The sequence below is a fragment of the Sturnira hondurensis genome, unplaced genomic scaffold (assembly GCF_014824575.4).
Source record: "Sturnira hondurensis isolate 20B ecotype Veracruz unplaced genomic scaffold, ASM1482457v3 Scaffold0007217, whole genome shotgun sequence".
In the NCBI taxonomy this organism is placed as follows: Eukaryota; Metazoa; Chordata; class Mammalia; order Chiroptera; family Phyllostomidae; genus Sturnira; species Sturnira hondurensis.
This window is the reverse complement of record NW_028079848.1, coordinates 2,944,558-2,968,857: the sequence shown is the minus strand read 5'-3', so window position 1 is coordinate 2,968,857 and position 24,300 is coordinate 2,944,558. Positions and strand designations below refer to the sequence as shown.

The 24,300-nt window shown below is 46.3% G+C and overlaps 1 protein-coding gene across 2 annotated transcripts in view; it reads right to left on the bottom strand.

Moving 5' to 3' along the window:
- Positions 1–24,300, bottom strand: part of DPYD (dihydropyrimidine dehydrogenase) — a 521,728-nt gene that overhangs the window by 335,203 nt on the left and 162,225 nt on the right. The window contains exons 6-10 of one of the 2 annotated variants that reach the window (XM_037051360.1): positions 24,078–24,274; positions 19,154–19,235; positions 11,710–11,810; positions 11,597–11,601; positions 7,575–7,590 (exon numbers count right to left, since the gene is read on the bottom strand). In XM_037051360.1, the coding sequence (XP_036907255.1) occupies positions 11,715–11,810; positions 19,154–19,235; positions 24,078–24,274 (375 nt within the window). In that variant the 3' untranslated portion in view covers positions 7,575–7,590; positions 11,597–11,601; positions 11,710–11,714. Of the gene's footprint in view, positions 1–7,574; positions 7,591–11,596; positions 11,602–11,709; positions 11,811–19,153; positions 19,236–24,077; positions 24,275–24,300 lie in introns of those variants that run through there. The other variant, XM_037051359.1, reaches the window with a different exon arrangement.

The following is a 24,300-nucleotide window of genomic DNA, read 5'->3' as shown; positions in this document are numbered from 1 at the left end:
CATGAGGTCGATCCCCTCCCCCGCCTTCTTCCTCTGTTGATTCTCTCTCTCTCCCTTTTTACCTCTTTATAGGAAAGAATCTGTAACTTGTATTAGGTTTCAAGTGAGTGATAACGCCAACACGTTGTTCTTCGCCAACACACGTGCATTTAACTAAGGGTGAGCGTAGGGAAGGTATCCTTACTCTAAATATTAAGCCTGTAGTTGTACAACCATAGATTGGGCTTAAAAGCATTTGGGGGGAGAAAGGAGAATTGGCATTCTCCCCAGCAGCTTATTTAACGTCTGGTGGGGTCAGTACTCTGTGTGTGTGCTCTGGATGCTTGTGTACGGTAACTTAGCTGCGGTTCACGACCCTCATCCTCCCTCGACGAACCTGACCACCTCAGAAGTTAAAGGGTAAGTTGAGATGCCGCTCAGAAATCTGCGAATGGGTCACAGGGGGTGGGGCTATGATACGCACCCGCCTCCTTCCACACGGTATAGATGACACCATCCAGCAGGCCGGATAATTCCCACGATTAAACACTAAAATACACTCCAAGCTTCCGGTGGGCAATCGAAACGAAGCCACCACACACTGCCCAGGTTTCGACGTCTGATGAAGAAAGCCTGCCCGTCCATCCAGCGAGAGAAACTACTTTCTTATCACAGAATTAGTGAAGGAATCTGACGACGCCAACCAATATATGAAACTTACAGATCGATATAATAGAAAATGTTGAATAGTCATTTTATGAAAGATATTTCTTTACGTGTCTTATTGACCTGAGCAACAAAGGTATATTCTTTAGAAAGAATAACTTCATGACTATGTTGTCCTACTGATCAGAAATACCTTTTATAAAAATAAATAAACCATACTACTAAATAGCAAACAATAAAAACTTGAAAAATAGCCCTGGCTGGTGTAGCTCAATGGATTGAGCTCGGGCCTGCGAACTACACGATCACAGTTCGATTCCCAGTCAGGGCACATGCCTGGGTTGCAGGCCAGTTCCCAGCAGGGGACACACCAGAGGCAACCATACATTGATATTTCTTTCTCTCCTTCCCTTCCCCTCTAAAGGTAAATAAATAAATCTTGGAAAAAAACTTGAAAAATAAACGATCAAAATCAAATATGGGCTCCTACCGCAAAAGGGTTTTGTATCCTTGTGACCAACTTAAAGGCACACAAATATATACCTGGTCCCTTGCATTTCCTAAGGAAAAAACCTTGACAACTTCGCAGCGAAGCACTCTGTCCGTCGACAAGGCCCTTTGTGACGTCTTCAGGCCCGTCTCCTACGGCCTCGGCCTTCCCCGAGTTCTGCTGCGGTTCCCTCTCGCTGCCTCTTCTCTCTGGGGCCTTTCACCTCTGAAACATCCTGTTGCCTTTCTTCTAGTGGCGATTCGGGAGGGACAGACAGAGAAGCCTGCATTCGGCCTGACACTTCCCAGGGCAGTCTTGCTGAACTAATTATAAAAACATGAATCTCCCTGTCTCTCTCAATGTCAGTAGTTGGGAACGTACCTAGTTTCTTTTCGAAAGACTGAATAGAACTAGGAAATGTATTTGTAGGTGTGATTTTCTTTCTTTAATCTACCTTCCCAGCATGAACGTGAGCCTGCTTTCAAGTTCAGCTGCAATTTCTTACGCCTGTTGCATAACTGAATTCTTTACCACCTTTGCTCCATTAGCACACCGGTAAGACAGACTCAGGACAGACAAAATCAGCTACCACTTTCTACAGGCATTTCCTTAGGAGGAATTCCAGAGCGTATTACAATGTGTCATTTTCAGTTACGTTTCTAAATTCTAACATAGGCAGTCTTCCCCATTGGTCGCCTGAATCTTGTGACTTTGGAAGGTTGTCAATATTTTAGGCAGACAAATGTAAAATACAACCAAATTCTGTCTCTGACCGGGCTGGGGCTCCTGCGGATCAGAAACAGCACGCCCTGCTGCCGTAGCTGAGGAAGTGGGGGCTTTGACTTCAGTAGCGCCCCGCCCGCGGTGGACCGGCATCAGGACCCGCAGTGGACCGGCATCAGGGCCCGCGGTGGACCGGCATCAGGGCCCGCGGTGGACCGGCAACAGGGCCCGCGGTGGACCGGCATCAGTGCCCGAGGTGGACCGGCATCAGGGCCCGCGGTGAACCGGCATCAGGGCCCGCGGTGGACCGGCAACAGGGCCGGAGGTGGACCGGCATCAGGACCCGCGGTGAACCGGCAACAGGGCCCGCGGTGGACCGGCATCAGGACCCGCGGTGGACCGGCATCAGGGCCGGCGGTGGACCGGCATCAGGGCCCGCGGTGGACTGGCATCGGGGCTGGACCGGCATCAGGGCCGCGGTGGGTGCAGGCGCATCTGGTCAAAGACGTTTCCCGGCAAAGGGACAACAGGGTCTAATAGCTCGGTTCACGCAGCACTTTCCTCTGAATGGAAGTGTCGGAAGTAAGATGACCTCAATAATACATTCAAATCAGAAAAGTGTTTTCCACGTATCTGACGTGGAAGGTTGAGAGCTAACTGTCTCCGAGACTCCGCTCAGAAACCCTGTGAAGAGCACCTTTCTCCAGGTCACTTAACTGCGGACGTTGGCCAAACTAGCGCTGAGTAACTGTTACAACGTGGGCAGGTGTGCCTTGGACTTCCATGTGAAAGCCTAGACATGGTTAAGGCCAGCTGCTTATTGACCCGTACCTCTAGGATCACACCTCATGAAATTCCTCAGTCTCATCTCGACTCCTAAGATTCTGTTAGTTTTAATCCACAGATAGTTCCTGCCATTCGCATCAAACGAGACACAAAAACAAGACCAAGAAAACATCTGTTTGGGTATTCCAGAATTCAACTCCTGTTAATGCTCTACTAAGCATTTCAATTAGTTATGTTTATTTTAGTTTTATAAATTAATCTCCACATATCTAAATCTGTTTCCTAATGAGCTTTAATATTCAAGGAAATAAATATGAGAAAGTGCTTTGAAAATAATTATAGGAATAATCTTATGTAACTTGCAAATGCTGAATAAAATATATCATTTCAATGATGTCTGTGCTGGGATAATATAGGTTTACTTGGCCGAAAGTAATCATTTTGACTATTTTAATAATGTTGAGTTTTACCCAATGTACACAGAGTAATACAACATTAAGAACCCTAAACTATAGGAATTTAGAAGTAAAAAAGGGCATAAGACTAATAGTTATTTATTAAGTGCTCACTTATTCCTTGATGTTTTCATTAAGGTCTGTGATGGTAAGCCATAAAGGAAAAGATCTAAACATCAAGATTGAAATATCAATTACTTGATTCATCCTTTGCCCAAGTTCAAGCTCTGAGCGTCTCTTCCCTGGATTGCTTAACAGCTGCCCAGCTCATCCCCACGTGTCCAGAGTCATTACTCCGAAATCCATGCTCTCTCCAGAGAGACCATGGTGTGTAAAACCTTGCAGTCGGTTCTCACGTTCCACTCAATAAGCCCAAGCTCCTTAGCAGGCTGAGCAGGGCTCAGATGGGCTGCGTTTTGCCTAACTCCCCTGCCCAAAGGCACAGCCAGAGGTCGAACACCCCAGGAATGCCAGACACAGGCTTCATCACGCTGGGTCCCCGAAAACCCGCTCCCCAGAGTCCTCCATGGGAACGACCGCTCTTTTCCTGCTGACCCCTCTCCTCTCAACTCCAGCTCCCTCTGGTAAGTTTCCGTGCCCCCCTTCCCCACCCCGGGAACAATTCAGACACGAATTCATCAGGTCATCGACCGTGCGGGGCGCACCCCCATCGTGCCTGCACAAGACGCCGCACACCTCCCACGGCCACACTGTGTTGTCACCAACCGTGTCACTTTGCACCCAGTGAGATTTAGTTCACGAAGTCAAGGAAAACCTCTTTCCCCTGCCGAGTGCCCCGTGAGCCGAACCTCTGTCTTCTGTTGCTCAGCACAAGGTCTGAGAAGCTGCACCCGGCCTGTCCACTCCCTCAGGGTGCTGGGCAGCGGTCCACTGAGCGAATGGGTCAGAATGTGTGAGACCCACGCACCTGTAGCTGGACACTTCCGTCTGGGCTTGCTTCCGGTTTTGGACTAATATGCATTTTCTTGAAGGATGTTTTGTGGACATGCCTTTGTTCCTCTTGGTTAAGTGTCTGGGGGTGGCACTGATGCATCGGGGTAGGTGGAAGTCTGACTATGTAAGGAGTTGCCAGACTGTTCCCTCCAACCTGCAGTGTGTGGGCGCCTCGGGGCCCCCCAGCCTCACCAGCTGTCCCTGTTACTAGTCCTTCTAAGTCTAATTTGCATTTCCCTAACGACTAATGATGCTGACCATCTTACCATGTGCTCCTCAGACATTCCTGTATATTCATTTATCTGTTCAAACTTTTTAAATTGGGTTGTTTCTCTCATATACTATAAAGAATTCCTTGCATATTCTGAAAATATGCAAATACCTTTGTCAGCAACATATGCAGAGTGGGGCAAAAGTAGGTTTACCGTTGTAAGTACAATGCATGAGACAGAGTTTATTGTTATTTATTAATTATCGTATTATTTCCCATCCAAATAACTGTAAACCTCCTTTCGCCCCACCCTGTGTGTTGTAAATATTTCTCCCGATCTTGCCATTTCATTTGAGGAGAAGTTGTCATTCTGACCAAGTACAATTTATTTCTCAAATCTTAATTTTGTTTCTTTTGTTTTGTTTTGTTTTCCTATCTAAGAAGTTGCTTGTTTTTTTTAAACCTATTTACTTGTCACAAATGTTTCTCTAAGGAGAATCCTCTATTTTTCATGAAACCACACTGACCACCACTGAGTCTGTGGCATGAAGCACCGCACTCAATTAACTTAACCATTGGTGGGACCCCTGGGAGGCAAGCTATTGTCACTGCTGAGAAGGGACCTGACGGCGTGGCGTGGGGGCACATGGTACAGAGGCCCGCAGCCGGTCGGAGGCACGGGGACTGGGCTCGGCCTGGCTGACCTGGACAGAGGGCCATGGCTGGTCAGAGGCACAGCGGGACTGGGCTCCCAGGAAGCGCAGACACTGGAGAGTGGACCGGTCACCGGGGACTGCACGGATCTCGAAGGTTTTTGTTGCTAGGACAGATGACAGTAGGTGCTTGTAGAATGGACGCTTAATTCTGATACAATCAGCCACGTCCAAATAGGCCTCCGGTAAATTGGCACTCTGGGGGTTTGGAGAGAGACCCCATGACCGCTTCGTCACACCGCGGGCACAGCGTGGGCATCCGTGTGGGGACAGCATCTGCTCGCACGGCCAGGCATGGGGACGCTGTGGGTATCTGTTTCTCTGAAGAATTACAGTTTGCAAAGGTCAATCCTTAATGAGAAATGTTTTCCACATCATGCATATCGAACTACTGTTCTTCAACATACGGCTAATTAAGTCTGCGGCAAGAATCAGAACTTTCCTCCTTTGACTAAACTATCGGCCTAGGCTGAGTTCAGAATGAACGACCTCATTCCTCAACTGGGCAAGTAAGACGTTTCGACTCGCTGTGTTTTCAGCCGTGGACGCTGCGTAGCTGACCTGGACTACGGAAGAGGGAAACACACGCACGGTGTAAGAACTCGGGCTTTTGAACAAGTGCTGAAGGAGGCTGCCTCTGCTGAGGATCACACCCACTGACTTGGTTCTTGTTTGTGTTTCGGCCTAGTTTGCCTTCATGTCTTCCAACCCCACTTCACCGGACACACTATTCCACACTCATGCGGCCGTCCAAGTTTCACGTGCGCCCAGACTACAAGGCTCTGGGGACATAACACAAGATGCTTACAGAAGATTTTACCTCCCATCTTCAACTTATGAAAGGCCCTGCATTTTCCCTAATTATAATATTCTCTAATAGCACCGTGGCTGATTCTACCACTGTGGCGGTTGGTATTCTATGCAGGTTGTTGCCAAGGACTACAAATTGCTGAAACGCTACCATTCCTGTATTTCTGCAAATAATATGTTTGTCATAAAAATGTGCTAACAGGGTTATTCAATGACCTGACAGAATTAACTCCTTTTCAAAGCAATTCATTATAACCCGAGGACAACTCACGGCTGGATGAACTAGCTCAAACCAGCTTCATGTTGGTTTTATTTTTATATGCTTAAAGGGATAATAATTTTGTAGATCTCCTAGAATATCCACTTAATAAATAGTCCCTAAATTCACTGTAAAAAATTCAAGAGGCATTATTTTTGTTTTAATTACAAATAAACAATAAGACAACATTCAATAAAGGTGCCATCCTTCCTGTCCCCTCTCTTACAACACAATGCTTAATTTTATTCATTTTTTCCATCCATAAAAGGAAACTGGTATTAAAGCCTGCTATAAATATAAAATCAGCCCTAGCTGATGTAGCTCAATGGACTGAGCACAGGCCTGCGAACCAAAGGGTCACCAGTTCAGTTCCCAGTCAGGGCGTGTGTCTGGGTTGTGGGCCGGGTCCCCAGTAGGGGGCGCCCAAGAGATAACCACACATTGATGTCTCTCTTTTCTTTCTCCTACTCTTCTCCTCTCTCTAAAAAGAAACAAATGACATCTTCAAGAAATATATATAAAATCAGTTAGGTAACAGTTAAGTGGGTTTTGTCCAGTTTCTCTCCTTTATTCTGCAGTTTTCCCTCCTCACTTATCATTTCCTGTGTGTGTGTGAGCCAGGAGGTGAGTGGAGGCTGGTTCTCACCTGCTCTCTTTCTCTCGCTCTCTCTCTACCTGCCCTGCTCCCTGCCTCCCAAAGCAAACTGAATTCCCTGGGCTGACATGTTCCACCTTGGGATTCTTCCCATTCTCACCAAACTGCATCTCTATCAATGAGGAAAAGGTATTTGTACCACTTTCAAAAAATCACATATTTGCCCACGCTGCTCTTTCTGATTCTCTTCTGTTCCTCCCCACCCCCACTTCAGAGAACAGAATATCATCTCAAACTTTTGTTTCTCATTTACTTCTTCACCTTGCCACCAAGCGTATTCAGATTTCTCTATTAAAACAGCAGCAGTAAGGGTCTCACCCCTCCTCCTCCCTGAAGTCCCCGGACCACCCTTCCCTCCCCGGGATGACTGCCAGAAGCGCTGTGAAGGGGAGGAAGAACCTGGATGGTGGGATTTCGGTTTCGACCTGGAGGACCCTGGGCGCCTTAGGCAAGCCGCTGGCTCTGCACTAAGAAGGCTGGAACTAACACACACCTATTCCCTGGGGTCCCAGAGACCCCAGAGCACTCCATTATCAACAGAAGGGACCGCCCCGCAAAAGCACACTTGATAAGGAAAGTGTGTATCTCTTTTCACCCTTTCGTGTCAAAAAATCATATTGCTTCCTTGGTTTATTCCTAGGTACCTTATTTTTGTTGTTGTTGCAATAGTAAAGGGAATGCCTCCATCGTCAAATATTGACCACAGAGGCACGGGTTTAGAGCTGGGCTGCCTGATCTGTTCCATTGATCTGTGGGTCTGTTCTTACACCGGTACCAGACTGTTTTGATTACAGTGGCCTTGTAGTATAGTTTGATATCAGGTACTGTGGTCCCTCCTACTTTGCTCTTTTCTCTCAAGGTTGCTGAGGCTATTTGGGGTCTTGTTGGGCTCCATGTAAACTGTTGGAATATTTGTTCCAGATCTGTGAGTATTTTAACAGGAATTGGGATGAATCTGTAGAGTTCTTTGGGTAGTATGGACATTTCAATGGTGCTAATTCTTCCAATCCATGAACAGTGCATAACCTTCCATTTATTTGTAACTTCCTCAATGTCTTTTATTGTGTAATTTTCCGAGAACAGGTCTTGTACCTGCTTGGGGCCGTGGCTGCGCCATGCGGGGTGCGGATGATGTTTTGGGGAGCTGCACACTGGAAACCTGTATGGCTTTGTGAGCCAACGTCACCCCAATCAATTCAGTGAAAACGTATTATGTTACCAAGAGCAGCGGAGTGATTCTGGGCAGCACAGACGGCCACCAGAGGGGCCAGGATCACGCAGGGCCCTGATCAGCGCCGCGTCCCAATGGAATTGAACTGTTTTGGAATCAGGGTCAGCCTGGTGACCTTGGACTGACGACAAAGTGATCCAGGGGTCTTTACAGTGGGTTTGCCCATTTCTCTTTGTGATACAGGACAGCCAACATTGCCTCAGAGTCTCCTCCCCACCCCCCTTCCTGTACCGGAAGTGGTGACCAGTCCCTATTACCTGCAAATTAAGATGCACCTTCTACAGACATGCTAATACGATCAAAGAATAATTGACCTACATCTATTTGATCTCCTTCTGGGGGCTGGGCTGAGCTCATTAAGTGGTGATTTAATGAACTCTCAGCTGGAATTCCATTTCCCTCATTTCTGATTTCTCGGAAGCCACCTCACTATTATGCCCGAGTGCTTACAAGTGACGCTAGATTAGACATTATTAGAAATTTTTTTTAAAAAGTAGATTGGCAAAATAGTCCTATCTCTTTTTTTCTGGCTTAAAATGAACTCAGGGTTATTCTTTTTAAAAAATCTACTCTGAATTATGCAAATAATACTTAAACAACTTCCGTTTTTATCTGTGAACAGAAGTACAAAGGGTGGTCTAAAGTCCTTATTTCATTTTCTCTTAAAGAAACAGGAAGTATATCGGATTGTGTACAATTTAGAAACTCCTGACTAAGACGCTAATTAAGAATAACTGTTACAGAGAAGAATTGCGGCTCAAAGGCGGCACGAGAGAGTTACATAAAGGCCACACAGTAGCGAATGCAACAGCACAATCTCTCAGTGGACTTCCTTAACCGCAACGATGTCTTCTTCAGAAGCTACATCATTTGGGGATCATTGTAGGTTAAAAACGTTCTTTTCCGATGGCAACTGAAAACCAGCAGTTGGTGGCCATGATAGGAAAGGGGGACTAGGGACTAACGCGGACTCTGTGCAAAGTGCAACGCTCCACATTCCCCTTCCTTATGTCGTCAGATGCTTCTGTGTAGGCAGCTGTCCCCAGCAAGTGCCAGCTTTGTGTCACTGTGTCTGTAACAGTGACGTCTGAGTCACAAACTTAAAAGGAGAGGAGGTCCCGTGCCATCTCTCACTTCTGCGGGAAGCAGTGTGGACCCAGGAGCCACCTACGGGCCGACACGAAACCCAGGCACGGAGGATGGCTCCCCCCGGTGAGACGGCCGAGAACTAAACGCGCGTTTTGTTTAAGCTACTATTATTTTCCTTCCCTTGCACGGCTAAACCTGCATCCTGAATGATACGGCATCCCGGTTCCAGAGCTGCCTTCTCCCAGCCGAGTGGGGACAGGCAGACACAACTGTGAGCGGAGTCTGATGGCGACCTGGAAGCACACAACTCAGGAGCGAAAGCAAGGGGGCGTGTGAGGTCCTCCGAGTGACAGGCAGTGACCTGGCCATGGAAAGGTCGCAAAATCCCACCCCGGCAATCGCGGGTGTCAAACAGACAACTCCTGGAGGGTGAGACGACTGGTCTCCTACAGACAGGAGCTTTTTTTCTTTCTTGCTTTTTTAGACAAGATGAAATTTTCTTGTATATATTCACACAGAAATACTGAAAGAGCACAGAACTGCACTCTACACATCACTACACCAAAATGTCAAAGGATTCACCTCCCAGCATGAAAATGAACCGCAACACAGAAGGGAAAGGCCCCCCACGTCTCCGAGTCGTGTTCGCACCGCGGGGCCGAGTCAAACGCAGCATTGTGGAGGGTGCGTGGCGATCAAGTAACACAGGTGAGGGGACTCAATGGCACGAAATAAAAGGGAGAACTGAACCATTATCGACTCTTACTCACAAAAGATAATGCCACTTCAGAAACCACTCCGAGTGACAAGCTGTCTCATTATCCCAAGTTTGTGTGCTGCTCTGCTTCTAGCGCAGTGGAACTGGGGGTGTGTCAACGTTCTGGTTCTTCGTTTGTCTTCGGGACAGAGGCTTTTTGCAGACAACCCGCATGGAGACTCACAGAGCTGCACGGAGCCACACGGAGATGCACAGAGCTGCACGGAGCTGCACGGAGCTGCACGGAGACACACGGAGCTACACGGAGCTGCACAGAGATGCACGGAGCTGCACGGAGACACACGGAGCTGCACGGAGCTGCACGGAGACGCACGGAGACACACGGAGCTGCACGGAGACACACAGAGCTGCACGGAGCCTCACGGAGACACACGGAGACACACAGAGCTGCACGGAGACACACAGAGCCGCACGGAGCTGCACAGAGATGCATGGAGCTGCATTTCATACACAGCCTCGCCAGTGGAGAACGTCTCTCACACGCGACTGCCCTAGGAGACCACAAGGGTGGAGTCCACGTCCGAAAACATCACCAATATTTCTATTCCTGGCTAAGTGTCCCATTTATTGTCAAGCGAGCATTTTTGAACAGGAGCCTGTTGAGAGTGGCAGCGACACACTGACCCCGTGCTGCCGATACAATCGATAACAGAATATACTGGACAGGTAGTTGCCTTATGTGCATTAAATCCTCAACACAACTATAAAGTTGAAAAGCAGAACCAGAGTCACTGTGACGCCTCCAACAATGGAACCTGGGGAAAACAGAGGACCTTTTCCCCTCCTGCCCCCGACCTCCACAATGACACCTGTCCTTAAATAAGGAAGAGGGAAATGGTGGCGACCCTGGCACCTGAGCTTCGGACAGCAAGGAGGCTCGGTGCGGACCTCCAGCAGCTAGGGGGGCAGCAACCACGACGCCCTCTCTGTAACTTTTCATCTAAATAGAGGGAGTGGCGGAAGAGGTCCTGGATGTGGAAGCCACTGTCTAGGGAGAGGTGATGTGGTGCTGTGATGAGAAGAGGCACAGGCGGAGTCGTCCTTTCCCCGGACGACTTCGCACGGAAAAGGCAGGGGACAGCTGGGCCCCTGACATGGAGTGCCACCCGGAGGGTGAGCACTGACGAGGCAGAGCCGCTCTCCTCTCCGTGTGGGTTAGTCACGCAGACAGAGCATCACAGCGTGCAACCCGAAGAATGACACGCTACAAGACTCCAGGACGGACCTGCTCCGTCCACGCGCTGTCAGCTGTCCCCAGCACAATCACCAGAGAGAATGACTGCGACACTCACGAGACAACGAACAAGCTACACCAACTGTTCTCTCCGGTTCCTCCGTAAACAGTGGGTGGACGGAGGAATACGCGGGCGAAGTCCACCTCCCTGGAGGATTCCGGCAGAACATGGAGATGCAGACACACGGCCCGCCTCAGCAGCTGCCCACCGACCAGGCGGCTCTCGGAACTACGGTTCCGCATCTTTAAAATTCAGCCAGCTGTGGACAGTCTTTCGGAAATTTTGAAAAAAAAAATAGAACAAGAAGGCAAGCCAATTCTGTCCTTAGTGATCGAGTTAGCCAATTTGTTTCATCATAAAGAGAAAGCTAGAGCATCTCACTGTCTCTAAGGCCCAATTCTAAGGGTCCAGGGCGTGACCGGAAAATGTTTCACTTCCTGGAGATGCTCGCTGGTGACGACGGCCTGGTGTGGGGAGGGCAACACGGCCTCGCTGAAGCCACCGCAGGGAAGGGCCAGCCACGCCCTGGGCACGAAACAGACCGTCTTCCTTGTGTGCTCACTTCTGCCTGCTGTTCTCTGAACAGACGCGACTTTGACCATGGACATGTCTGCGGGCACTTATTCTGGACACTCAGGAAGTCTTCAAAAACATTATGAAACACAGTATTTACAAGCAGGCTACTCACCAATGCCAATGAAAGCGGCCTTGTACCCCTCGGCTTTCAAAGTCTGAAGAGTCATGTCGTTCGTGGAAAGGCTTCTACCGCAGTTTATCTGTAAGAAGTGACACGTGGGTAATCGTACTTTGACAGTTGATGGATAAAGTCTTGATGCTCAACATAAAAAAATAAACCCAACACTGGATACCGTGATCTTCCCTGCGTGTTGGGATATTGTTGCCTGTGTGTGTGCAAGCGCACACGCATAACAGTGTGTGAGTGGAACACGGGAGTGGGGTCCCTAAGGGCCACGCGCATTCTGTGCCTCTTACAAAAGTAGCAAAGAGCGAGCTAGTGTATTTTCAAGTCAAGAGGGTGAACCCTTGCAGCTCAATGAACACGTCCGAGGCCCTCCGTGGGGCACTTTAATGACAAAATGAGAAATGAGGCAGCTCCTGCCTCGGTGTTCAGCTCAGGTCCGAGCGGAAGACGGACACAAATACACGCAACACAGTGTGAGTGGCCAGCGCAAGTCTGCGCACCCAGAGGACGGAGAGTTCGTGCGGGCTGAGGCCGGAGAGATGAGAATAGAGACAGGTGGCAGGATTGCAATAGGACCTTCTTACAGAACGGATAGGGTTTTGTAGGGGACGTCGTCCAGGGAAGAAGAATAAAATCAGGAAGCAGAGGGGAGTCACCCCTATTAAAAGCCACAATAGTTTGCTTAGTCCCCAGACACGAGCCCATTTTCAGGTCTGGAGCCCACAGCAGTGGGGGTGGCGGGTCCCCGGAAGAGGGGCCCTGTGGCAGCCTGCTGGTAAGCACTGCAGCAACCCACCCCCCGCCCCGAGCTCTTCCCCACAGGGAACGCGGCCATTTGCCGAGGAGACCATACACAGGGGAAAGGACATAACCCTGCACTTCAGGGACAGTGGACACGTCACTGGCAGGACCTACATAGATGAGACCGAAAACAGTCTGGCTCAGGCCTGGCTGCTCCCAGTCCGCCAGAGAGCACCGACCCAGGGGGCGCCTGTCACTCCAGACGTTAGACTTGTGAGTGGATGTCCCCCCCCCCTTGGTCTCTGGCGTACACAGGTGAAAGGGAGAAGAAAGGGCAGAACTGGGAGCATCTTCAAGGTGCAGCATGACACACGGTACGTGGGGACCTACTGACAAGGCAGTGTTTCTGGGAGGCGGAGGGAGACAGCAAAGCAGAGGGGAGAGAGTAGGAAGGAAGGCGGCTGGGCCCGCCTCTTGGAGGGCTGGTGTGTGACTCTGGACCACGCTAACTCTGTCCCTACCCTGGCAGACAGAACGACTGTCTGCAATGTACAAACAGGGGACAACCGAGGTGAAAGCGAGACATCATGCTCAGAACTCGGGAACCATAAAAAAACTACAAATTAACCCAGAACATTAACAGCGTTTAGTAACACCTACCTAGTAACATCCAGGACTGTTAGAATGAGCAGTCAGAGATGCTGCTAAATGTACCTAACACTGACGCTTTCGAATTTTGGTTTATTAACAACCTTTTAAGAATAGGCCTCTTATTAAATTGTTTTTGATCATTAAGAAAGAAGGAATGTTCTAGTGTTTGTGTCATGAAATAAGTAAGCTCAACAGCCCTGCGAGAGGCCAGACAAAAGGAAACTCAGGGGCCCCGACGCTGTGAACGAGGCTCAGCACAGAGAACGACCGCAGCCGGCGAGTTGGGAAGACCAGCAATGCCGCGCTGTGCGTTAGTGCCAGCGACCCTCAGACTGCTACCTCCACCTTCGATTTAGTTCATCCTCTGTGTCAGCAAGATTATTCCAGAGAGACCTCCTGTCCTGCCAGCGAAGGTGCGTGCGTGCAGGTGCACGGCCCCTCCACCCATGTGGGGTGAACGCGCCCCCGAGTTGTGAGGCGCAGGAAGAGGACGCAGACCTTCTGTTGCTCCCTCGGCCTGTGCCCACCCCCGGGGGCAGTCGTGTGTGCACCTGGGGGAGGGCGCAAGTGAAATTATGCTTTTGTGTTTCGAAACCTGGGAGGAGCAGCAGCAGCTTCTGAGATGCAGTGACAAGCCAGGGGACCGACAGGCCCCAGGACGCTTCCTCCCCGTGCAGGACATGGGTCAGAGTTCCCTGCTATCGACCTCGGAAGCCCGACGTGGGCCAGACACTGGGGACAAAGAACCGGTGGAAAGCTATTCCGACCAGGGAAGTTGCAACTTGCCGATCTCACTAAGCCTTGGGGGCTGGGGCAGGGAGATGCGCACGCACCACCCAGCCAGAACAGCAGCACAAGACAAGGGCAGACGTCCAAAGTGGCCACGCCCCGGTGACGTCCAGAATCATTTGTGAAAGAGCAACGGTATTCGAAAAGCCACACGGTGGGGACTCTGCTCATGTTTTTGTACCTTCAGCCCCCGGACTTTTATACATGTAATATTTCACCATCTCCATTGTTTGTGGATGTGGATTATAGAGCGTATTATACCTTCCTCCAGCGGCTTTAGTAACGTGTGACTCAAACTTTGTAGCTAAATTCAGAGCAAGATTCATTCCACTTCAATCTCAGCACAAGAGTCCTTACTAATCCAATATAAGGGCTGAATACAAGTTCCACCTACTATCCACTTTGGACCGATGCCAATGTCCTTTACACATCCGTAATATGTATGCATATATAGAATAATATTTATAATGTAGGATAAAGGTTTAGAAGCGTTTCTGGAGTGGAGCTCTTTCCTTAAATGAACTAGGTGATACCCAGTATAAAGATACACAGAAAACAATGTTCACCTGTTTCTGATAGGAGATTTGGCCAAAGAGATAACATATTTCCAGAATTTCTGGGGCAGGGCATGAACTCGAAGAGGTGTTGAAATATGTAGCTTTCCTTAGAAACGACAACTATTTGTCCGCTGTTATTCCACTATGTCTCTCCTGGCACAGATATAAGGCTTTATGTCGGTTTTCCAAGAGCATCCCTAACGAGGAAAACCCCTGCCTCCCCTAACAGTCGTGAAAAACGAGACGATGAATAGAGGGCCAGGAAGAGACTTCCGCCCCGCCCGGGGCAGCACCATTGGCTGGGCATCGCCCCGCAAGAGAGACCTCAGTCGGGTACTTTTACTCAAACCACGAAGCACAGGAAATGCCCAGCGGTTACAAATGAACTTTAATCAAAACAGACTTCTAGCAGAGTATTTTGAGAAATGGCATACATATGTTTTAAACTTATTTAGAAAAATGCAAGTTCTTTATGCTGAGTTACATTATTAGCTTTAAAAACTAAAGCCATCAGAAATATTAGCAATGCTATGAAACAAAAATATTCACATCTACCTATTCTGAATTGCAAAAGAAACAAAAGGGAGCATTTAAGCTAAAAGATTGGTAATATCACTTGGCACAGGCAACACCTGAGACTTTATTTAAGGCCACCTAGAGTTAAAAATAAATTGCAGTAGTCTGCCCTAAGATTCTTATGATAAAATGGAGAGATTTTAGAAAAATATAACAGCTAAGAGGCCTTTTCTTTTAAAGAAAAAATAGTTTTATTAGAAATGACCCCCTTGATGTGAAATCAATGGAGCATACCTGATAAATAAAAAAAAATGTATATCTTGCTCATATGTAAAGTAAAAAATAAAAATTTGAATTCTATCATGTTGTATAAAACCATTATAGATCATCTCTGTGTAAAAGGGAAAAACAAAACTAGAATTCCTGAAGAAAAATCACAATAATAGTAGTAATACAGACATATGGGTGCTGGCAAGGGTCTGTTCAGAGAGAAATTAATAATTTTAAAGGGTTTCATTATTCAACCTAGAAAAATAAAAATGAAGTGAGCACATACCTCAAGAGGTTGAAGAAGAATAACAAATACAGTGTAAGGATAGCAGACAGAAAGTATTAATAAAGATAAACTGAGCAATTAGTGACCAAGGAAACGCAAACTCCGAGGGCTGTTTTTGTTAAAAAATACATTAACTGCACAAACCACCACCTAGTTCTATCAGGAAGAAAAGTTAAGAAAACAAGGTACATGCTTAGAAATACAAAAGCAGAAATGATCACAGGTACAGAAGGGGTCCTTTCATTGTGTACTGGAATAACATGTCCAAATCTATACCAGTTAATTTAAAATTCTGAATGAAACATCATTCTTTTCTAGGAAAATATACATTAGCCAAATAGATATGAGGATAAAATAGGTGAGAAGCCTAATAAGCATATGAAAAAAGGAAAGGTCAAAGTTCTGTCCCATAAAAAGGCTTTCAGTTCGGAAGGATAAAATCCTTACATTTAACGTTCAAGTCTTGAGATGACATTCTTACCAACCACCAGGTAATTAAACGCTGGGAGGGCCATGACTATGAGGCTACAGTAATTCTGTTACCCCGATTCACGAAGACAGTGACAATAAAGTGAGACAAACAGAGACGAGGTGTCAGTGGACTTGAAACTGTTCAGGAAGATCAACAGTATCTTCCTGTTCCCTGCTGGGTTTCCAGAGTTAACATCCAGGTGGCCAGTGCGTGCGTGCGTGTGTGCGTGCGAAAGGAAACGTTCAGGGACGTGAACAAAACAAGTCCAGCTCTGCACGTTCCGCGACAATGAAACAGGACAGAGGGGCCCTATGCTAGTGGGCAAAGGGGGAGAGAATTCAATACACTAACTGAACATGGGTTTTCATTCAGGAAAAAATTGAACACACCTTCCCCATCAAAATAAAAAGCACTAAATAAAATTTTAATATCCTAAGTCTAAGAAATATTTATTCAGTATGATTAAAAATGCCATCTCAGAGAACAGAAAGATACCACAAATCATCACTCTTTTAAAACATACTAGAGATCCCAGCCAATGGAGTAGTGGAAATGATATATAACGTACAGACAGAGAGCAGATAACATTCTCATTATTTTCTTGTGACACAAGAGTTGACTTGGAAAATTCATCTTAGTATTAACAAGAGCCAATCTATCAAGCCGTTACATATGAAATAAATTGAAATTATTCAATAGGAAATTTAGCTAAAGAACATGGCTGGGAGTGCGGATGATGAATGGACCTCGGTGGTGGGTGTGATGAGTTTATGTTCTTTGGGTGACAGATGTGTTCATTACACTATCAGGAATGCAGACGAGAGCTGGGAAGAAGGATGGTTCTAGACTAGCCCTTAGCACCCCCTCCCTGGCAAAAGCGAGTTCTCCATAATGATTTGTTGGAGAAATGAAACCGACGCATTAGAAAGAGATAAAAACTCAAAGAATAGCCAAGGTAACGCTAGACCTAAAGCCAAACGCACACACGCACACACAAGTGCACGCGTACACAGTGAGGACCCGTCACATTCCACGCAGGAGTGAAGCAGCCTGGACCGGATGCAGAATTCACGTCCCTGCCGCAAAGTTACTGCGGACTTCACAGCGTGCGACGTTAACTGAGCGGCACAAACACAGGGCCAGTTGGTTGAGGAAGGGCAGGTGGGTGGCACACGCAGGCCACTTGATGAAGCGTGTCCTCTCCCGGCCAAGGTTGGCAGGTCATCTCGCGGGGGCGTCGTGTCCCTGGACTCAAGTTCTCAACAGTGGAAAAGCGCCTCACTGCCCCTTCTCCCCGGACTTGCACGTGCAACGGACTGTTGACTGTGTCTGAACACGTCCATCTGCTTCGTGTCTTAACACAACTGGAGATGGAGAAGGTAGTGGTAACCCCCTCTTTAATTTACGTTCTAATTTTTTTCTTGATAATAAATTCATCGGGTTTAAAATTCAAATGTACAAAAAGCTGGTAAATCCTTCCCATACCTCCCTCTAGGCCAGGAGTGTCAAACCCATTGTCACTGGGGGCCACGTCAGCCTCACGGTGGCCTTCAGAGGGCCGCATGGAAAGTTAGGACTGTATCCATGTAACTACAGGTTAACTGGGGGCAAGGAGCTGGGCGCTCGCTGCCGCCAGGTTGAAACAAGGTGCGGACTCAGGCCGCCGGCCTTGCGTTCGCCATCTGCACCCCAGGCAGTCTGGGCTCCCCAACATTCTTGTCGTCCCAGAGACGGTCTCTGCATAGGTCGGCAGGTCCGTCTGTTTTACCCAAACGGCAGTGCCAGGCATCTGCCGTGAACGATAATGACCAAAACCAGCGGTGCCGACCTGGCCCAGGCTCCCTGACTATGAAATCGGGAAGCAGCACGACGCCGGCAAAAGCCTCTGTTTTCTGACACTCAGGACATTGGCCCTGTCTCGTGAAGAGTTACCTAATAGGAGCGATCTGTGTGCCCTGGCAATGCAAATGCTGAATGCAATTACGATACATTTAGAAGCACCTTAATTTCTGATTAATCTTCAATCTTCCACACCTAATATATTCGTTCGGAGTCTCAATAAATAATCATGGCCTTATTCAATGAGATTGAGGTCATGAACTTGTATTCAAAGTGGAGGACATTTAGAGAACTTTTCAAAATATATCTTTCAAACGCAAAAAATCATTCTCAGAGAATCTGCTTGGGACCCTGGGTTTTCACACAGAGGTGCTCCTGCTGGAAGATGTGTGTTTCGTGATGAAATGTAATTTCATTGAAATGTAATTTCATTGAAATGTAATTAAAAGTGCAGAAGCACAAAATATTGTTTCCAGTGTTTCCCTCTTTAGTGATTATTTTTATTTCTAAAGGCAGGAGCCACGCATCATTGGTTAATCACTTCTCAAAATACCTTTGCATGTGCCTGTAGAATGTGTTCTGTCAAACGTAGCTCTTTATTTCTGTGTTGTGTGAGGCCTGTTACAGAAAATCAACACTTCTGAAACAAAAAAGCAGCGATATGTTCAAAGGAAGAGCCAGAGTACAAAGCCCTTAAATAATAGAGAAGGAGAGGGAGAGATCGCAGGCTGAACACTAAAAGTATAATTTGTCAACTTCTGACCATCTTTAAAAGAACACCCCAGCGTCTGAAAAATACAAAGTCGTGGCTTCCCACCTCACTGGTCCATGGTTTATGTTGAGAAGGGATTATCACATTAACGCTACCGACGTGATTCATATAATAAACAAAATAAACCTCTGTGAGAAATGACGTTCCACATTGTGAAATATGAATGCTTCAGAGCACACACAACTTGTATGAGGGCCAAAAAAAAAACACCGTGATTAAAGGAAGCAAATCCTCCTATCAGCTGCACCGAACCCCTAAAGCAATCGAGGAATTTGTTTCTTGCAGACAATTAATCACACGCAGGCGCGCCAGACGAGAGCTATTGATCGGCCTTTCCCGGCTGGTGGCGCTCAGCCACGAGACAGACAAACGCCCCGAGCGAGGGGCAGCGTCTTGCTGCAGCCGCCTCGCGGAGCTTTTAATTGCTCTCGCCTAAAACGGGTGACATTTTGCTGTTAATCGTTAGTGGGGAGCTTCCTCCTTTCTCTTCGAACTACGTGCACGTGTTATGATTTTCATTTACCTTCACGCCAAGGTCCTTCATAAGCTCGACCTCAAAATTCACCACGTCAAATGGCAGCCGGAACTGAGGGATTTCAGAAGAACTGGGGGAAAACAAAAATGTTGGTTGAAAAATTACCGGTCTTCCAAAGGCAACATGTCTTTTTGATCAATATTAAAGGACTGTGTATCTTTTCTAAGGGTCTTTACATATCCCATAACCTGAGGTCGGTGAGGACATCCACATTTTTATATTTGTGATGAAATATTATTATATGGGCTGTAGGAGAAACTGATATGAAGATAAATAAATGTGAACAATGGAAAAAAGAAATAGACAATTGGTCAAAAGCATTTCCAAAGCTGGAAGTTTATTAAAGTACTTAGTTGATCTAACTACTGATAATTTTATAAGAAATTTCTACAAAAGCAATCTTAAAGATCAAAAATTAGTTGAAAGTGTACTGTTCAATATACATATATACATATACATACCTTTATATATATTCCACAAATATACCTGTAGCTTAGTGGTTTTCGACTGGGGTGTCCCAAGAATTTGTAAAACATAATCACTGACTCTTTAGTCAGGGGCACTGACCTCTTTTCCCTGAGACTGTGAAGTTTTAAAAAATGACAACAGCTGTCCAGTGTGAGTGAATCAAAATCACACCTATTTTTTATCAGGCTGGCAAAAAACATGTTTTTGGGGGTACCGCAGAATTTGAGCCACTGGTTTATGCACAGCGAGATCAAAGAGGTTGAAAGCTGCCGCCCCAGTGTGTTCAAACTCAAAGCCCAACTGCGTGTTACTGTGCTGTTTTCGACGACACAGCTTAGTTCCAGGTGATCTGCAGAACGCGTTTATAGCAAACCCATCTTCTCCTATGAAAGCAGTAAGTGCCCCCAAAACACACAGCCATAAATCAGGAATATTAGTCCTGGCTCACCATCTACACTGCAAACAAAACAAACGGAAAATGATTCCTAAAATACAATCATTTCAATGCTGTAATAGTTTAGATAATTCAAGGCAAGCAAAATTAACTCTTCAGTGGCTTACAATAATAAAAAGGCTGCATGTTCATGAGTATGTTTTTTTATTTATTCATTTATCTTTTAATTTAACCAGCATTCGCTAAGTGCCACATGCAGGGTTAGCTACTGTGATGTGACGGAGAATTTTATCAAATTCCCACTTTTAATCAGCTGTCATTCTGTTGGTGAAAGTTCCAAAAACAGACAATTGCAACAGAAGGCAGCATGTGCCCTGGGGGAGCTTTATCCAAGCCATTAGGAGATTAAACTGTAACATAAGTAAACAATGGCTGAAGATAAAACTACTGGATCTTCCCAAGCGCACAGGCAGCCTTCTCCTTGTGTGGTGGCTTAAGAACTTCATCATTCAATTAATTTCTAGACATCAAACAATCAGCAAGGCACCAGGCTCTGAGCGACAGAAAACGCTCAGTCCTAAGCAGTGGAAAATCAAGGTCTTAGCTGAAAGAGCATCTCTGTCTAGTCAGGATGCGAGATTTCAGGCAAGAAGGGATTCGGGCCTCGGTCTCTGCTGGGAATTCTCTGGACCCGGGAACTCCATCCAGCCCACACCTCAGGAGCGGGCGTGGTGCTCGGGCACCCAGAGCCCTGGCCCCTGGGGCCTATCAGAGTGTTCCACCCCTCAATCTCACGTCGCCAAAAGGGTTATTTTGAGCCCAACGCAACTGGAAAGAAGTGGCAACAACGGGAAACACTCTCTGCGCCCCCCCACCTGCCCACAAGCAGGACATGAGCCCGCACAGGTGTGTCTCCCTTCCCCTGCCAGGGGGGCTGGGCTCTGATCCCCCCCAGACACGTCGGCAGGGAGGGGCCCCAAGGTTCGCTCCAACACCACACCCCTGAGTAACCCTGGTCTCCCCGGAGACGCCCCTACACGTCCCACACGTCCACCTGCCCCCAGTGTGCCGCCCCGAAGACACCCTACCCTTCCTCTCGTGACTTCCCCGCAAACTGACCGCTGTTTTTAAACACGCTGCGTGAGCGAGAGCTCTGACCCGCCCCACACACAGGTGGGCCAACGCTGCTTCTCTGCTAATCTGTCTCTTTTCGGCTTATTTCACAGGCCCAGCCACTGGATGGAAGAGGGCAGAGGAGGTGTCTTCCTCCCTGTACCTTCAAGGGCTGTTTTTTGTTTTGTTGCTTTGTTTGTTTAATTCTTTTCACAAACCACTTCCACGTTCTATTTTATGTGACCTTTACACAGTCACTGGGAGTAAGGAAGGAATAGGTTTATCCCCGCACGGAGGGGAAGGCACAGGCTCCGGGAGCAGAGGGGGGCCTGGGGAGCACAGGGGAAGGGTAGGGGCTCCAGTACGATCACCGGACTTTGGGTTCCAGCAAACACGTAGGCACTTCCGGCCTCCGAGCTTCAGAGTTGTGCACCCACGGGCAAATCTGAACCTCTGTACAAGGGCTAAGTTTGGGGCAAATGTCACGAATTGTATGTGGGCACTGGAAGACACCCTGTCTGGATGGACAGACATTTGTATGTGTGTGTATCTATATCCATATATGTGCATCTTAAAGCCCATGAACACCATCTTTATTTACCCTTGTCATTATAATACCAAGCCCTCTAACCACTTTACACTCATGTCCTGAACAAAGAAGCCACAGTTGGAGGAAGGTAAAACTGCCCCTTGTTTGATACATTAGTTGCACCATGCAAAAATAATTGATTGCTTGTGTTCAATACAATAGGGATTAAGCCCTGGGTCTCCTTTACCTACTCTAGTGATTTTGTAAGGAGTAGTCGAGACCCCGATTTCCCAGGAACAAAAGATTCTATTTAGAAGAAAAGGAGAAAGAAAGATACGATTTGACATCAGCTCTTTAAGCAATCGATTTCAAATACAAAGCTAACGTAATCGTTCTTAGCCACAGTGAAGGTACGAGAGATGGAGAGACATCTTTGAGTGAGAAAATAAATTAACAGGAGAGGTTGCGGCTGCAATTCTGGCCGAATTCCAGAACCAGTATTTGTAAGCCCATAACAGAGGCACATAGCGCCCCTCTGGGCCGTGGGATGGCCCGAAGGAGACCGGTAACACACTTCCCCCCCGTCTCTCGGTACCGGGAAGAGTCGAAGGCAAGGGAAAGGAAATACATCAAAAGAGAATTTTTTTGGAAAGTAACATGTTTAGTCATTAATCCAGGGAAATCTGTCCCATAAGAAAATGTTCAGCAAATATATAAAAACACAAGTTTAGTGCCAATTTATATGATTTAGAAATGTCTATCCTGCCTTTGAGTTAAAAGAGAGAGACACTAACAACCATAATAATCTAGCCAAACTGTCAGCAGAGAATTCATAAACAGGGCTTGTTCCATTTTCGGCTTCTCATGCAAATGCAATTAAGGGGCAAAAAGATTTTTCCTCGTCTATTAGGGTGTGCAACAATTAAGTTCATATTTTTTAAATTAGCTCATATATTTGCTGATGTGTGTAATTGAAAAGAATCTACAGTGCTTATACATATATTGCTAATACATTATGTTTCTCCAAATTAATAAACCCACACCCAAATGCCATTATAAAAGATAGTACAACTCATTCCAGCGCAGTAATGTGTTAGGTGTTTTACTTTCCGGGGTAAAGAAATTTATAAAATACACGTCATCCTGTAAAACTCATAGTGGTGAAACTTCACGTAGAAAAGTCATTATTTTTTGACAATCCGGTTGTGTTTCATACCTACTTGTATGGGTCTTCCGTTGATGTGAAATTTTTGTTTGATGATTCAGTCAAGTAGTTTTATATTAATGCACATTTATCTTTGTTTCAGCATACTGTCGGTGACTGATACTGAAGTGCATACATTTAGTGACACTCATTTTTTCTGGTATCATAGCACATAAACACAGATTTTAGCCCTAACCTGATTAAATTTATTCTTTGTGATTATTAAATACGAAAAATGGGCTGTTTAAATAACAGTTGAGTAGCCATCAAAATTTAATGCTAAGTATAGCAACAGATAAGCAAAATGGTTTTTTAAAATGAAATTTAAAATTCACTTCTTTCTGATGCCAAGACGAGACATTTAGGAAGATAGCAATAAACTCAGTAATACTATTAACTTACTACTCATATACTTTCTCATTTTCACACCAAATATCTTCAGCAACATTCACTCCCTCCTCTTAATAAAGTTCATTTCTTTATGATCATAAATGTAATCTATGTTCACTGGAGAGTTCCACGTATTTTGAATAAAGTAAACTCAATCCAGTTTCTAGGCTCAGCTTGAATATCTGAAAGTCACTGATTCTAAATGAGCATTTCCCATTTCAGGGTATCACTCTTCATAGAAATAAAGATCACAAGACTGAATCTTGGTATATAATCATCATACTGGTTAATATCAAATGGTACATATTTATGGCATTTATGAAGTCAACTGCATGGATGTACATGAAAACGCAACGTTTTTAGTAGACTCTAATAGAATCAAATATAAAACCAAAAACATGTGAGCGGGACAGTATGTCTGTTATGCAACAAAATGAATTGCCCAATATTCTACCGAGCCAGGTTCTCCTCATGTCTAAGCTCCGTAATTCCCAGATAGATCTTCATTAAAGGGAAAATTCACAGAGATCAAATAAGTTTTCCCATCACTGGTTCCTTGATCCATAAAATATTTTGCTGAGATTTCTCTTAAATTCACAGAATGAGACAGAGAATTTTTAAAATAAATATTGCTTAAAGCCAACTGCAAATTCAAACTGAATAACAAAATCAAAACTTGAGCAGTTGGAAAAAGAACATTTAAAATACCATCTGTGAGCCTGAAGTGCCTATAGGATTACGAACCAGCAATATTCACAATTGTTTTACCCCAGGATTTTTGATACTATAAACACGAAACGAATGTAGGCATTACCTCAAACCACCGACGTATTCTTGTTTTTCAAACAGAGTGATGTCGGAGTAGCCTAACCGAGCCAGAAAGGACGCACAGCTCACGCTGGCAGGCCCGGCCCCGAACAGAGCGATCCTCGCCGCGTAGGCCTCGGGCATTTTGTCCGGAGGAGGCAGCCCTGGGTTCCTGATTTGTGGTATATTCATTGCTTTGAACACCTGTGCAGATACCAATTGCTATGGTT